Source organism: Amblyomma americanum, chromosome 1 (genome assembly GCF_052857255.1).
Source record: "Amblyomma americanum isolate KBUSLIRL-KWMA chromosome 1, ASM5285725v1, whole genome shotgun sequence".
In the NCBI taxonomy this organism is placed as follows: Eukaryota; Metazoa; Arthropoda; class Arachnida; order Ixodida; family Ixodidae; genus Amblyomma; species Amblyomma americanum.
In genome coordinates, this window is record NC_135497.1 from 73,662,997 (window position 1) to 73,677,330 (window position 14,334).

The 14,334-nt window shown below is 48.8% G+C and overlaps 1 protein-coding gene and 1 pseudogene across 1 annotated transcript; one reads left to right on the plus strand and one right to left on the minus strand.

Moving 5' to 3' along the window:
• The first annotated feature begins 5,250 nt into the window (after nt 1-5,250).
• On the plus strand, nt 5,251-6,886 carry LOC144106324 (histone-lysine N-methyltransferase PRDM7-like). The gene is made up of 2 exons (XM_077639128.1): nt 5,251-5,400; nt 6,716-6,886. The coding sequence occupies exons 1-2, from the start codon at nt 5,251-5,253 to the stop codon at nt 6,884-6,886; spliced, it is 321 nt and encodes a 106-aa protein (XP_077495254.1).
• Nucleotides 6,887-12,689: 5,803 nt separating this feature from the next.
• Nucleotides 12,690-13,510, minus strand: LOC144133365 (eukaryotic translation initiation factor 4E-1A pseudogene; annotated as a pseudogene).
• Between the last annotated feature and the right edge of the window lie 824 nt (nt 13,511-14,334).

Consider the following 14,334-nt stretch of genomic DNA (forward strand, 5'->3'; position numbering starts at 1 on the left):
TGTTCCCTCCCCGCTATTTTTGTTTTATTTTACCGCGCGCGGGCGCCATTGCTTACGCGCAGCGCGGGTTTTTTTAAAAATATGCGCCGAATTTTGTGACAGTCATACAAATATCATCAGGTCTGAGCGCGTCCAGTTGAACTTCTGGAGTAACGTTGAACAGTCAGGCTTCAATGTGATGCACCAAAATTTCGGCGGATGGGCGTTTTGAACTTCATGAGCTTCCTTAAGTCGGTACACGCGGCATGACACAGTGCCGGGATCTTTGGTCAGCCTTCTGCCATCGTAAAGAATGCGTCGCAGCGGCATATTCATCGTTAAGTGATTGCCGCGGTACTTGCACATTCTGCGCGCTAATATTCAATGCCTTTAGACTGTTTTCGATAGTGAGTGTGACTGGTCTGGCAGCGACTTTCTTCAGCCTATTCGGAGTTCCGGCCTGCGTATTTGTGCAGAACGTAAATCTTGTGCACGAATTAAATGTGCCAGTCGGCCTTGCGTACGAGAGAAGAGACTGCGCTCACTACCCGTAGTTCGCGGGTAATGTAAGTGATATAAAAAGACGGTTTTGTGAGATACAGTGATCGCTTATAAGAGGCCATGCCGGCTACGTTGGCGCACGCCATGAAACGAGCTTGATAAATTAACAACTGCCGTTATTTTTTAAAATTCCTCATTGTTTTTACGTTTCCCCTGTGGTTGTTAGCTGCAATTAGCATTGATTAGTGCGGCCTCAGTGCATCGAACATTTCTCATCAGTAGAGGTGAGCGAATATCCGAAATCTTTAGATAGCTGATCGGATGGCCTTTATTCATTTCGCTGAGCGAATCAAGTAGCACATGTTCAAAATGCTTCCAAACTAATCGACTGCGCTCTTAGGTTTTCGAGTAGTTTTCGAATATTTGACAGCAAGTTCAAACAGAGCCGCCGTAGTTACCTTTTTTTCGAAGACAGTTTTTAAAGAAATCATTTATACACAGAAATTCTGGACAAAAGCATTTTTGAGCGAAAAACCGTTTATGGTCGCATTTTTTTACATAATTTAATACCACTATTACATTCAATGTATCCGCAGGTCGTCCGACCGAAGGAGACTCAGAGGGAATGCCCGCCTGCGCCAGAATATATGCTTCCGGACTACGGGGAGGCTCCTGGGAGGGGAAGGCCGGATCAGCCCGAAGGGCTGGTCTCATGGTAAGAGCGGCGTGACGAAGAACGTAAGTTTATGATTCGCGATTGACACGAGACTGGAGGACAGGCCTGCATAGAGGAGTGCATAAAGTTATTCATACCGCAGTATTTTGAAGAAATAAATTGTATTTTTTGATAGAGAGCTGGCCTTTTTAGTAAGTGGTTTACCAAAGGAGCTGCTACGCTTTCGATCTTTAACCATCTAAAAATATGCCTCAAATCCTTCTTGTAGCTGCCGATGAAAGCGGAATGGTTGCCCGTGCTGGCACCGCATTAGCCGACGTGGAGATGGAGGTAAGCGAAGCATAAACGAACGCTTACAATACCTTTCTTGGCGTGCTTTGGCAGGTGCTCTCTATTTCTAAATGGTGCAATCGCGGCCCAGAATGAAAAAAACCAAGCAGTAAAGCAGTGGCACCGCACGGCGTTTGGCGGCATTCGTTAATTAAAGGAGTGTATGCTGCCAAATATCAATTCGATGGCATTAGTGTTTACGTAAGGAGTAGAATCCGCCAGAGATGTAAAAAATTTGGTGATTAGCCGAGAGTGGTCACGTCACCTTGTGACGTCATCGCAACGTGCCCGCCACGTTGTGAGCACAGCTATCTGCAGCTAGCAGTCCGAATATGACGGTTGGTGCAGCGACAATTTCGAATAAAATGACGGAAACACACACAAAAGTTGCAGCAGAAACTGTAGCAGATGTGATCTAATCCTATACCATTCCACTTTAAAGGTGGCCTAAGCGTCCCCAGAGTTTCATTATTTCCGTATTCTAACTGGCAAGACTGTCTTTCCATTTACAATATATAGGTCTTCTTGTAATTCGATGATCCTGTATTGCGGATTCGTCCTTGAATGCATGAAATTCACCACTAAAAAGCACAGAGAAATGTTCCCTTTCGGCACCTTTAAAACGGTGAGAATCGAGAGATGGCTGGGAGATGGCTGACATCGCAAAACAACTAAGGGAGGGGACACAAATCACAAATGCATATGTATTGCTCCTTCATGTTTTTGCGCTAAGGAACCGCATGTGAATTACCCACTAGCCCGAACCATCACCGTTCTAAGACTCCCGTAGAACCTATGGGTAACATGCTACATGTACGACGTGGTTTCTGAAGCTGGGCAAGCCATTTAACCTCTTGGAACTTGATTCACCTTGACGCAGAGGCTGCAACTTTGCCGAAAAAACTGCGCGAAGACGACGGGGCATCTCTCTCTTCTTGTCCCATCGTTTGCGTGCAGTTATTTTTGGCAGTCACTATGAACCTACCAGCCAACATCATGTATAACAGCAACATTTAAACCTCGCTGCCCCATAAACTTACTGCTACCAGCGATCGCCATCCCTGGTCTCCTGAAAGCAAACATTACTTCTTGCCACTCTGCACGCGCGCCTAACGTAGGCATTCGAGGCCTACTGGGAGACTGACAGAGAAATCCCGCCTTCGAGTTCCGGCGATGCGCTTCCAGACCACTGGGAGGCTCCTGCGAGCAGCGGTCGGGACCTGCCCGAAGAACCATCTTCACGGGAAGAGCAGCACGACGAAAAATGGAAGTTTACGATTCGAGATTGACACGAGACATGAACAGAGGCCTCCGTAGAGGAGTGCATATAGTTATTGATACCGCAGTATTTGGAATAAGGAATATGCAAAGGCTTTTAGCTGCTTGCTTCGCTATTCTATGATACATAATGAGAAACCAGTATTCTTTATTTTCGCGCACGCCGGTGCTCATGAAGGGGTGAAGGATGTCCCTTGTGACGTACTCACATCGGAAGGAAATTCCTTCCCTTTGTAGCGGCGACCGCCCATCACTTGACCGACGTTCCTCAACACACTTTGGTGGTATGGGCGGGGTCGGGGGCCGGATGGTCGTTTTTCTCTGCAAAGCGACGGAAGGCTTATTTCAGTATGAAGAATGTTTCTGGTACGTGGCTAGAACATTTTGCTATCGGCGGCAGACGTTTATGGGATGCATGCATCTGTTCGAAAAAAAAACACTGTTTTTGTAGCATGCTTTGTCAATTATTCGGCTTGTATCAGCGGATGGAGCATGTACTATCGGCCACAAAAGGCTACAGGTTACGGGTTGCGGCTCTGCGAGAAAATTTTATTTGAATCTAGCGCCGTAAATGTCCGAGAGTGTTTGGAAAGGATCACGTGTCATTTGCTGGTACTGGGAGGCTGGGTCGTGAGGTTGCGCAACAGTAATTGTCTTTTCCGAGAACACGCATGCAAGCAGAAAACTTTTGAGGCCGGCAGTATATACGTTTCCCTGCAACTTAGGTCATGTGTATGGGTCACGCGCCTTCACCAAGGTATCGTTGTCCTCAGACCCAGCATTCTTTAAAATTTCGCTGTCTATATTGAATTTCAGGATTTTCGAGGTGCATGCATATTTATTTGCCACCACTTCAGTAATGCAGTAGTGTTATTTTAAAAGAATTTTTTTTAGAATCTGGCCTTTTTTAGTGCCACGATAAGTTATTTACCAACAAAGCTGCTGCGCTTGCCATCTTTAACCATCAAAAACATGCCTCAAATCATGTATTTCAGCTTACGAAGGAAGCGGAATTGTTGCGCGTGCTGACTGCACCAGCGAAACGGCATTGGCCGACGTGGAGAGGGAGGTAAGTAAAGCATGCACGTACGTTTACAATACTTTTCTTGGAGTGTTTTGACAGGGGCTGTCTATATCTAAAAGGAGCAGTCGCGACCCTGAGCGAACTAACCAAGCAGTAAAGCACTGGCACCGTACAGTGGTTGGCGGTATTCGTTAAAAAAAGCATGTATGCGGCCAAATTTAAACGCGAGAGCATTATTGTTTACGAAAACAGTGAAATCCACGGTAGATGTAAAAAAAATTCGTTGGTTGGCTGCGAGATGGTCACGCAACCTTGTGACGTTATCGCAACGTGCCCACCACGTTGTGAGCAAAGCTATCCGCAGCAAGCAGTACGAAAATAGCGGTTGATGGACTGACAGTTTCAAAGAAACTGACGCAAACCCGCGAAGAAGTTGCAATATAAGCTTTCGCATTACAGCTTTGAAGATGGCCTAAGCGTCTCTATAGTTTCATTCTTTCCCTATCCTAACTCGGAATACTGTCTTTGCCTATACCAAATATAGCTCTCCTCGCAGGATTCGGTGATGTTCTATTGCGGGTGCGTCCTCATTATGCTTTATTGCATGAAATGCCGCACTAACAAGCGCAGCACAATTTTTCGTTTCGGCACCTTTAAAACAGTGAGAATCGGGAGATGGCTGTCGCGGCGGCCGCTGCCTTCTTTCCCCACGGTAGGAAGAGTTTTTCTTAAGGCATACAGCTGAACCTCGTTGTAACTAAGTGGAAGGGCTCGGCGGTTACTTCGTTGTAGCCATAGTTTCGTTATAGCCCGTGTTGACAGAAGTTCCAAGGGGAATCGTCATTGGTTCGTTATATCCGTTATTTTGTTATAAACAGTTTCGTTATAACGAAGTTCGACTATATTTTGATTGCTTTCTCGGGATATGCACATTGTAAATCAGCTCAATCTTGAAAAAATCTCAAGTACATTTTAAAAACGTAGCGACACCTGCTTGAACTCAATACTCAGTACAAAAATTTATCACCCCATGTGCGTGCGAAATCACTCACCAAATCATAGTGCCCGTCCATTTATGCGTTATACATAATTAACCACCACTCCGTGTACACGCTTTCATGCGTTTTTGGCGGGCTCAAGCTTCGGCCGGTGCAGCTATCTGTACCACACTTAAACGCCAACTTCACTCTTCTGGCGGGCTGCACGAGTCAACCCATTTTCACGCGTACGTTTTTTTCTGGGGGCAAGGGGGGGCTACCGGACACCTAATCGGAAATTCGCTCCAGGATGACGACGACTACCGCTATTACGGCGTGAAACACTTCAATCCTAGCTTTAACAGCCAACGCTGTAAAATTTACCCTGTATGCCCGAGCCCCCACTTTGCCGTTGAGCGGCTGGAGAACACGGCGGAATAATATACGCAGGTGAAATCGGAAAACGTCAGTCTTGTCGGTAAGGCATGCTCGAGTTCCTCACCTCGGGCAAGTCAACAGTCAAGGGTGCCCCGGTGGGAGTGTTCACGTTGAAGGCGCTCTCCAAGGGACTGCACTTCGGCCCGTATCACTTAGTCAAGGTGCACGGAATCGAAACTGGCGGCTGCACCCGGCCGGTAAGCTTGCCCGGCCAATGCGTAGAACACTCAGACTCAGGTTGCAAAGGCTCTTATAGACAAAGTTCGAAACACCTGGGCTGTAATTGCACTAGGCTGCTCGCATTTTTACTCTGTCCCGGACTTGCAAGTGCATACGAGGTGAGTTTTTCTTTGGGACAGATTATGCTGCTATACGTGCCATTGTTGTGTGAGAGGGAAAGATTGCAGCGGATGATTCTAGTTGCAAACCACATATCTGGAATTCAACGAAAATGCGCACTTTCCAACGTCATTGTATTATACTGTACGCCTGCACTAACAGGCCGCGTTATTATAATGTCAGAGGAAAAACAGAAAAAAAATCTGTAGGAATGTTCACCTACGGTTGTCAGTTCCTCATCATTTTGCCAAACTTCTTTGGCCCGCAAAAAGGGAGACATAACCATACATCGCTGAGTCACCCGATCCACCATTAGGGGCCTTTTTATTTTCCTGCAAATATTTCGCGTAATCTCAGGTATGGCTACCGGTGCTGGTGCACGCTAAACCATCCCGCTCACAGTAAAAGAGTCGCACTCGCAAGCCAAGCTGGAAGCTTTAGCGTAAGCTGAAGGCTAAGCTAAAAGGTGCCAAAAATTATTCATTTCAAGAAGAATATTAATTACTCTTGAAATGAACTCCACTATCTTGGACAAGGTGAATGCAGTAGCATTCATGCACCTTTAAGGAAGCTGATGTTGGTTGTTTTATATCGCTGACAATGGCACTGCACGGACCGCAGTGTTTGGTAGCCCGGGCTGTCCTGTTTTTTTATCCGCCAAATAAGTTGTCAGTAAACCAAAATACCTTGTTCCATGCTGCTATTTGGCATCAGAAGCCCTTGTGCCATAAAAATTTAAAATCATCATCATCATCAAAATAAGTTGTATATTTTTTAGTTCCATATTTCCAAAATCTTCCTGGCGGCGCCAGGTGGCGCCAGGTACGCGGCAGGCTGCGCGCGTGTCTGCAGCATCCGGGCCAATCATGCGTGCTCGCAGGCGGTGGGCGGGCTTCAGATACTTCGGTAACGGTAACAGGGTACACGGTACGCTAACGGTGTCTCGATGGCCACAGAAACCATCCGTGTAACAGCGCTCAGTGGCCTTACAGTGGACAGACTGGTCGGTTCGACGGCCTTCAAAATGCCCATGTGACAGAGGTATAAGATTACAAAACGAAATACTGGCCCGTTCCTGGACACCTAAAATTTCCGCCTCGTTTTTTTGCGCCTGTTGTTTCACGTTAGTACGATCGCTGAAACATTATACTGTTGAAACGCTGCGTTCCGCAGGTGCACCGATGTGGAGAGTTCTTCGTGGTAGAAGGCCGCCCGGAAGAGCGCAACCACTGGATGAACGACGTGAACTACTCGCCCAGCAAGCGTACACAAAACCTCGAGGCCTCGCTCGTGAACAGCGACATCTACTACCGCACACTAAGAAAGGTCGACCCCGGAGAATAATAATAATAATAATAATAATAATATTAATAATAATAATAATAATAATAATAATAATTGGTTTTTGGGGAAAGGAAATGGCGCAGTATGTGTCTCATATGTCGTTGGACACCTGAACCGCGCCGTAAGGGAAGGGATAAGGGAGGGAGTGAAAGAAGAAAGGAAGAAAGGGGTGCCATAGTGGTGGGCTCCGGAGTAATTTCGACCACGTCGGGATCATTAACGTGCACTGACATCGCACAGCACACGGGCGCCTTAGCGTTTTTCCTCCATAAAAACGCAGCCGCCGCGGTCGGGTTCGAACCCGGGAACTCCGGATCAGTAGTCGAGCGCCCCGGAGAAGAACTACTCGTTGTATGTTCAACGTCGTTCACCAAGAGTCTGCTCGGGAACTCAACAGGACGAGGGGCGTTGAAAGAAGGTGAGAAGAAGCTTGTCCTGCACTCCTTAGCTTTTAGATTATAATCGGTTGATAGCGTATGCAAGCTGCGAACATGCCTGATTCATCACCATCATCAGCCTGACTACACCCACTCCAGGGCAAAGGCCTCTGCCATGTCTCTCCATTTAACCCTATCCTTTACCAGCTGCCCTCACCCTATGCCTGCAAACTTGCAAAAATGCTCCATGTGGGCCGCCCATCACCTAGCGCAGAGAAGCTGTTCGCTTCAATTATACGTGAAGCTAACCAGATAAGCATCGGAAGAGCCTAGTGAGTCAGACATGGCTCCTGCACATAAGACAGTATTCGAATCCCGGTGTCAGGAAGTGTGTGCATAGCGTTTGGGGTCCATAATTTGGTGTGAAAAAACCCACGTGCACGCCTCTACGCATGTCCTTTATTTCCATTCGAATTAAATAAAGTACATTAAACAAAGTAAATTACGCTTTTTTTCGTTCGTTACAAACCAAACTGATCTTTAATGTGCACACGAAGTCTTTGCAGTAATTCTGAACGCGGTGCGTCGACAGGAGAGCTCTGCGCGTGTCAGCCCAGCGTTGCGCGTGTGCGCGTGCGAAGGGTGTGCGCGAGGCGACGGCGACAAAGAGCGTGGCGAGCACGAGGAGCGGAGAGCTGACGTCTCAGAAAACCGAGGTGTAAAGGAAGACAGAGCAGCGAAGATCGGGTCATACAAGCGTGAAGGTGGCAGCCGTCGGACGTTGGGTCCGTGCTGCCGTGACCTCCCATGGATCAGCTACGGAAGCCTCCTGCCAAATTCTTCAGGCTGTTGACGGCAGACCACCGGCGTCTCCCTGTGTTCCTCCTCGCTCCTGCTTCCACCTGGCTCCCTTTCGCCGCTTCCGGCGACGCAAAGCCAGTGACACGTCGCAGTTCGTCAACCCGCGTTCCGTCCCGTCTAGAAGGTATCCCCGCACTTCACCTGGGAGGCTCAGTTCCCAGAGAACTCTTGTCCTTTATTGTGTAGTGCTGTACGTGTGTTGAGTGTGGGTATTTCTTGTTTTCGCTTCCGTTTCTTATTGGCCCTTTTCCTTTAAGCTATAAATACGGCTTCGTTTTGTTTGTTTCCGCTCTTTGTGGTCTTGTTCGAACCTGCACGCGATAGCAATCCCCTTCGGAAAGTCGTAGACGCGCAACCGATTCGCGACATGCACTGCATACTTCGCTTCTTTAAATTACTCACCTGCCGCGTTCACATCTCGAGTTGACAAAAATTTGCACAAGTTTGCATCAGGAATATATTGCAAGCAGGACTGACTCACCTGCCCCGCTGACCACCGCCACGCCGGTCAAGTCATCTTTCTGGGCGTGTCGGACACTGATTCCGAGATCATCACCACACCAACAGCTGTCGGGTGTCTTGCGACGCCCCGTCGCGGCTCCGTTGACCTCTGACTCGTCGTTCATCACACCGCCTACGCCTTCGTCGCTGCTGATCGCAGGCTTGCTGCGGTTAGCAACGCGTCCGCGTCGATTTGGGTCCACACAGTTATCTATAGCCACCACCTTGATAACGCTTCGAAGTAAATGCGTCGCCGTGAGGTCTGGCGTCTTGCGTCTCCAACGCAAGTGCCCTGCTTCAAGCACTGGTTTGGTGCTAATAGTGGCGCATGCGCAGTAGTGATTAGGAAGCAAGAGGGAGAGAGAGAGAATTATCTGCGGCGAGGCGCGCATTGTGGCGTCATCTGCCTCCTCGGACCACCGCCACGGCGAAATCGCAGATTAGCGACCACTAAACTCCCCGGGTTCCAGCGGTGTGCGTCTGTCTAAAGCCTGAGAGTAGCAAGTGGAACTGGGTCACTTGGCCAGTAGACACCTCAGTCGCACTGTGAGTAGGCTGAAAAAATTGGGAAATTGGTTTTTGGGGAAAGGAAATGGCGCAGTATCTCTCTCACATATCGGCTGTAACATGTACCGCACCGTAATGAAAGGGATAAAGGAGGGACTGAGAGAAGAAAGGGATAAAGAAGTGCCGTAGTGGACGGCTCCGCAATAATTTCGACCACCTGGGGATCTTTAACGTGCACTGACATCGCACAGTACACGGGCGCCTTAGCGTTTTTCCTCCATAAAAACGCAGCCGCCGCGGTCGGGTTCGAACCCGGGAACTCCGGATCAGTAGTCGAGCGCCCTAACCACTGAGCAACCGCGGCGGTGATAATAATTAGTTTTGGGGAACGGAAATGGCGCAGTATCTGTCTCATATATCGTTGGACACCTGAACCGCGCCGTAAGGGAAGGGATAAGGAAGGGAGTGAAAGAAGAGAGGAAGAAGGAGGTGCCGTAGTGGAGGGCTCTGACATCGCACAGCACACGGGCGCCTTAGCGTTTTTCGGCATCAAGTTCCGGGTTAGGTTGAGGTAGATTGGGTGGATCTGTTAACCTTTTGGAGCTCTAGTTGTTTTAGACGTTGTGTGTTTTCTTGTGTCTGAGATTTAGTGGTTTTTCGATCAAAGAAAGCGAGTAGGAGGGATTGTGTCCTTTTAGTGATTAATGTACCCTAGAGGTCGTTACAAAAGTTTGACCAGTTTGCGCGGGCTAGCGTGTTCACGTATTCTGCGTCCTCACGAGTGAGAGCGGCTATGCGGAGTCGGAATTTACTATTGTGTCGCTGGTGACGCCAGCGCTTGAGAGGTCCCTGTCGGGCCTCCCATAGATGAACCAGATGCGGATAAACCTGCGGTGCCGTAGGGGTGTTTTTAATGCGTTTGCTCTTCACCTGGATACCTCCACCAGACGGTCTGTCCAGTCGGTGACAGTACGGGGTTCGGTAGAATCAGCTGCAAGTATGAGCGCAATTTATCTCAATCAGTGAGAAGCTGTGAACGAGGGTTCAAAATGTTGATGTCGCAAGCAATGCTTGTGGAGACTGGAAAGTGGTTACTCCCAAGGCTGTATTGAAGAACCGTATGAGATTTAACGATTATGTTCAGTGTGGCCCATGTGAGATCTGGTGTGGCGTCGCGGGTGACACTTGTACCAGTGCGAGTGGGTACGGTGGGACTTGTGATCAGGCCAAGGTTGTAATCAGCCTTTGCGGTGGAAATGAGGTTACCTTTGTGGGTATCCGAGGTGTACCCTCAGTGCGTGTGACGCGCATTAAAAACCACCCACCACAAGGAGCTTTCAGGAATGTAAGGTGCCCAGGATGCCCGGAATACCTATGCCGTTATCTTTGGGATTGCTGTATATATATGTTAGGAATAGTGAGGCCATATGTGTGCCCGGGTGAGCTGAGCTCTATCGCGGTATACTGAGTCCCTTTGCGGTCGGGCGTGCTTGTCGGTGTGCGGTCTAGCACGGGCATAGATGGTGGTGGTGGTAGTGGTTTTATTAAAAATAATAGTAAAAAGGAAGGAAAAGATTTTTGCTAGCCCCGGCATCTGCCATCGATACTGAAGCACCTGAGCTGGGGGAGCGGAAATAAAGGATAGCAGGCAGAATGGAGAAATGAAAGAGGTGAGGGGACAGGAAGAGAGGATAGGAGAAGTAATATGTACAAACTATTTACACAATAAGAAATGTGTCCCGGTACGAAATGTCTCACGAAAACCCTCTGCTGTAAGCCTGAATCTTTGGAGGAGTGCCTTCTTGACATTCTCATTGTCCATGGATTCAGCAGCAGGAATACTTCCAAGCACATTCAGTGCCTCCACGACAAAACACGTGCTCAATGCCGTGGCCCATTCACTGCGCTCCCAGGCTTACCCCAAAGCTAACCGCATGAATCGTTGCAGATATGCGTCCAGATCATCTCTTTTGTCACCAAAAGGAGCCATCAGCTTTCTTGGACAAACTCTGGCCAGTCTAGGAGATTCTGTGCCCGTTAAGGAACGCTGATCATTGTCCGTGACCTCCATATATCCTCCCGCGATATGCGCCTGTTTCCACGAAAGAAACTCCTTCTCCCGTTCTATACTTTTCTCCTGTTCTGCCTAGCGAGCTCTTCTTGCCTCCCGCTCTTCGGCTACGCGAGCGTCTACGCGTGCTTGCGCCCTTTACTCTCTGCCTTTTTGCCTGTTCGTTCTCCTTGTCACAAAGACGCACCGCCACTTCCTTGCTTAAACCTAGCTTGAGCGCGAATTCTAACGTTTTTTTTCCAAATCCATACTTTCTACCGTCGAGAAACCGGAAAGATCCCAGACAAAGCAAAGAGAAACAAGGAAATGAATCCTGGCACAGGCTCGCCACTTGTCTTTGTCACGGATCTCCCCGGAGAACACTGGAACCGAAAGAATTGACTAGGCGACAGGTGCACCCACACAGACGCACCTTTCATGCACCCGAAGTGACACACACACTAGCACACAAAACTAAAGAAAAACAGACACAGAACACAGACTATAAATACACGCGACTCGGGAGCGCTGCTACCAGCGTCTACTACTAGCGCTCTACTGTTAGCGGTCGGCGTTCGTGCTCACGGTTGGTTCGGTGCGGCTGCGGCGTTGTATGGGTTTAGTAGCCGGCGTCGAGATGGCGTTCGACGTGCTCAGGACGGCGTCGCTGGCGGCGTCGTTGGCTGCGTCGCACAAGCTTCGTCCTCTGCTTCTCTTCTCCACTAATTATATCTTCCCACCTCACCGAACGCTTCTTCTTCATCTCCTTTAGTCTTCGGTTAATCCACGTTATCCTTATCGCCAACCGCGTCGTCTTCTTCAAACCTCTTTCGTTCATAATTTTATTTTAGACCCTATTATACGTGACACAGTTACTGCGTCATTTGCTTTCCTCAAAACCAATTTTAGTTAAACGAACCCGATCGCGGCGGCAGAGTTTCGATGGAGGCAAAACGCAAAGGCGCCCGTGTGTTGTGCCATGTCAGTGCAGGTTTAAGGTTCCTAGGTGGTCGAAATTATTCCGAAGCCCTCCACTACGGCACCTCTTACTTCCTTTCTTCTCCCAGTCTCTCCTTTATCCCTTTCCTTACGACACGGTTCAGGCGCCCGCCGAGATGTGACAAATACTGTGGCATTTCCTCCCCCTCCCAATAAAAAACAATTAAAAACCATTTAATTTTCTTACGAGTTAAAAACAAAAAACAAACCGCTGAAGGCGAGCCCCTGCCCGCGAGACGTTTGTGCCTTGGGGAAGCCAGTCGGTTGTTATGTTAAAACTTCGGCGCCAAATCGCAGTGCCGTAGATTCGGACAACCAATAACTCAAGCAAAACATGAAAGAAAAATTTATTGTAATTTTTTTTCCAACAGCAGCACACATACACAAGCAAAAAAACGAAACGGCTCACACATAACCCACCGGGCTGGGCATCTCTCTTGAAGGAATCATCACCTTCTCCATGCCTCAAAACTCCGGATACAAGTCCATTCAGCGTCAGAATACCGTCATGGGTTGATGTGCCTGCGTTTAAAGTCAGGTTCGCGTTGAGCTGCTGGTCCCAATCTGCACTCAAACTTCATATCTAACCCTCGCCGTGGAGCCCTGCTTGGACTGGGTGTCAGCATGGGCATGATACGGGACGATGTATCGTGGATGCAGGTTCATCCTTTCCTTCAGAGTCTTCCCAATCTTCACGTTTCCGTCGACTCTGCTAACGTCGGCAGTCCACACCGAAATCTTGTCAACCTTGTTGCGGATCTGGACGACAGCACCGCACACGTCATCACTGAACTCGCCGAAGCCTTCCCCGATCAGGCACAGAAGAACTTCGAGCCAGCAGTCATCCAAGTCTGTTGGCCCCTCGTTCTTGCTCACGCCAGAGGTTCCTAGTTTGTTCTTGCTCATGTTGAAGAGCCAGCGACCGCCTTGCTTGTTGCGGGGGTCTTCCCACATAGGCTTGATTCCGGCCTTGAAAAGCGAGTAGTCGCAGCCGGAACGCAGTTTGCTGGGAAACTCGACGTGGTTGTAGAGGGCCCAGAAATCCTCAACCGTGTCGAACGATGAGATCTCCATAAGGTTCTCCTCCCAGCTGCGGCTTCTGTCCTTCTTGTAGTACCACAGGCTCCAGCTATGTTCGAGTGGGTGCTTCAACGGCCTGTTGAGCGACGCGTTTGTGCGATCCAGCTGGAACTGCTCACGTTCATTAGAGTCGCCCTCGAGACGCTTGCCTTCAGCCGCCATACTCAGCAAATCTCGCAGGCAGGTTTACGTGGTTCGGCGAAGAGCAAACGATCACGGAATAAGTGGCACGCACTGCGAATCTTTTGCCGGTACCACAAGAACTGCGAACGCTGCGAACGTGAGGCGACTCGCGAGGACTTAGGGAAATGGCGGTATCCGAAATCTGGCGCTCCGATTGGCACAAAATTGCGGGACGCGGATGAGCTGGCCCAATGAGGGGCCGAGGAGCGCTCATGCGCTGGTCACGCGACTCTCACGCCACTTACAGCGGTCAAACGAACTACTGAGAGACGCTAAAACTCGTGGTGGCAATTATGAATATGTGAGCTCATTTTCGTAGTTTTATTTTGTTTTTCTATAATGAAATGTGCTTTCTACGCGCGCGAGTGTGCCTCCCTGCGACAATCTGCAGCATGGAGAAAGAGAAATATTAATAATAATAATAATAATAATAATAATAATAATAATAATAATAATAATAATAATAATTGGTTTTGGGGGAAAGGAAATGGCGCAGTATCTGTCTCATATATCGTTGGACACCTGAACCGCGCCGTATGGGAAGGGTTAAGGGAGGGAGTGAAAGAGGAAAGGAAGAAATAGGTGCCGTAGTGGAGGGCTCGGGAATAATTTTGACCACCTGGGGATCTTTAACGTGCACTGACATCGCACAGCACACGGGCGCCTTAGCGTTTTTCCTCCATAAAAACGCAGCCGCCGCGGTCGGGTTCGAACCCTGGAATTCCGGCTCAGTAGTCGAGCGCCCTAACCACTGAGCCACCGCGGCGGGTGAGAAATAATCTGCATATTTTCAATTTTTCACAGGGTGGACCCAGAGAGCCATGCGCCCTTCCTTTCCTTGAAATCATTGGAGTCTATATATAGAACATTGTCTACGCCAACGAACACAA

What these genes read in the sequence shown, in the direction of transcription:
- LOC144106324 (XM_077639128.1), top strand. Translation starts at nt 5,251, where the DNA reads ATGCTCGAGTTCCTCACCTCGGGCAAGTCAACAGTCAAGGGTGCCCCG. An exon ending in CTGGCGGCTGCACCCGGCCG is followed by an intron (nt 5,401 to 6,715) that starts GTAAGCTTGCCC and finishes TGCGTTCCGCAG; the next exon opens with GTGCACCGATGTGGAGAGTT.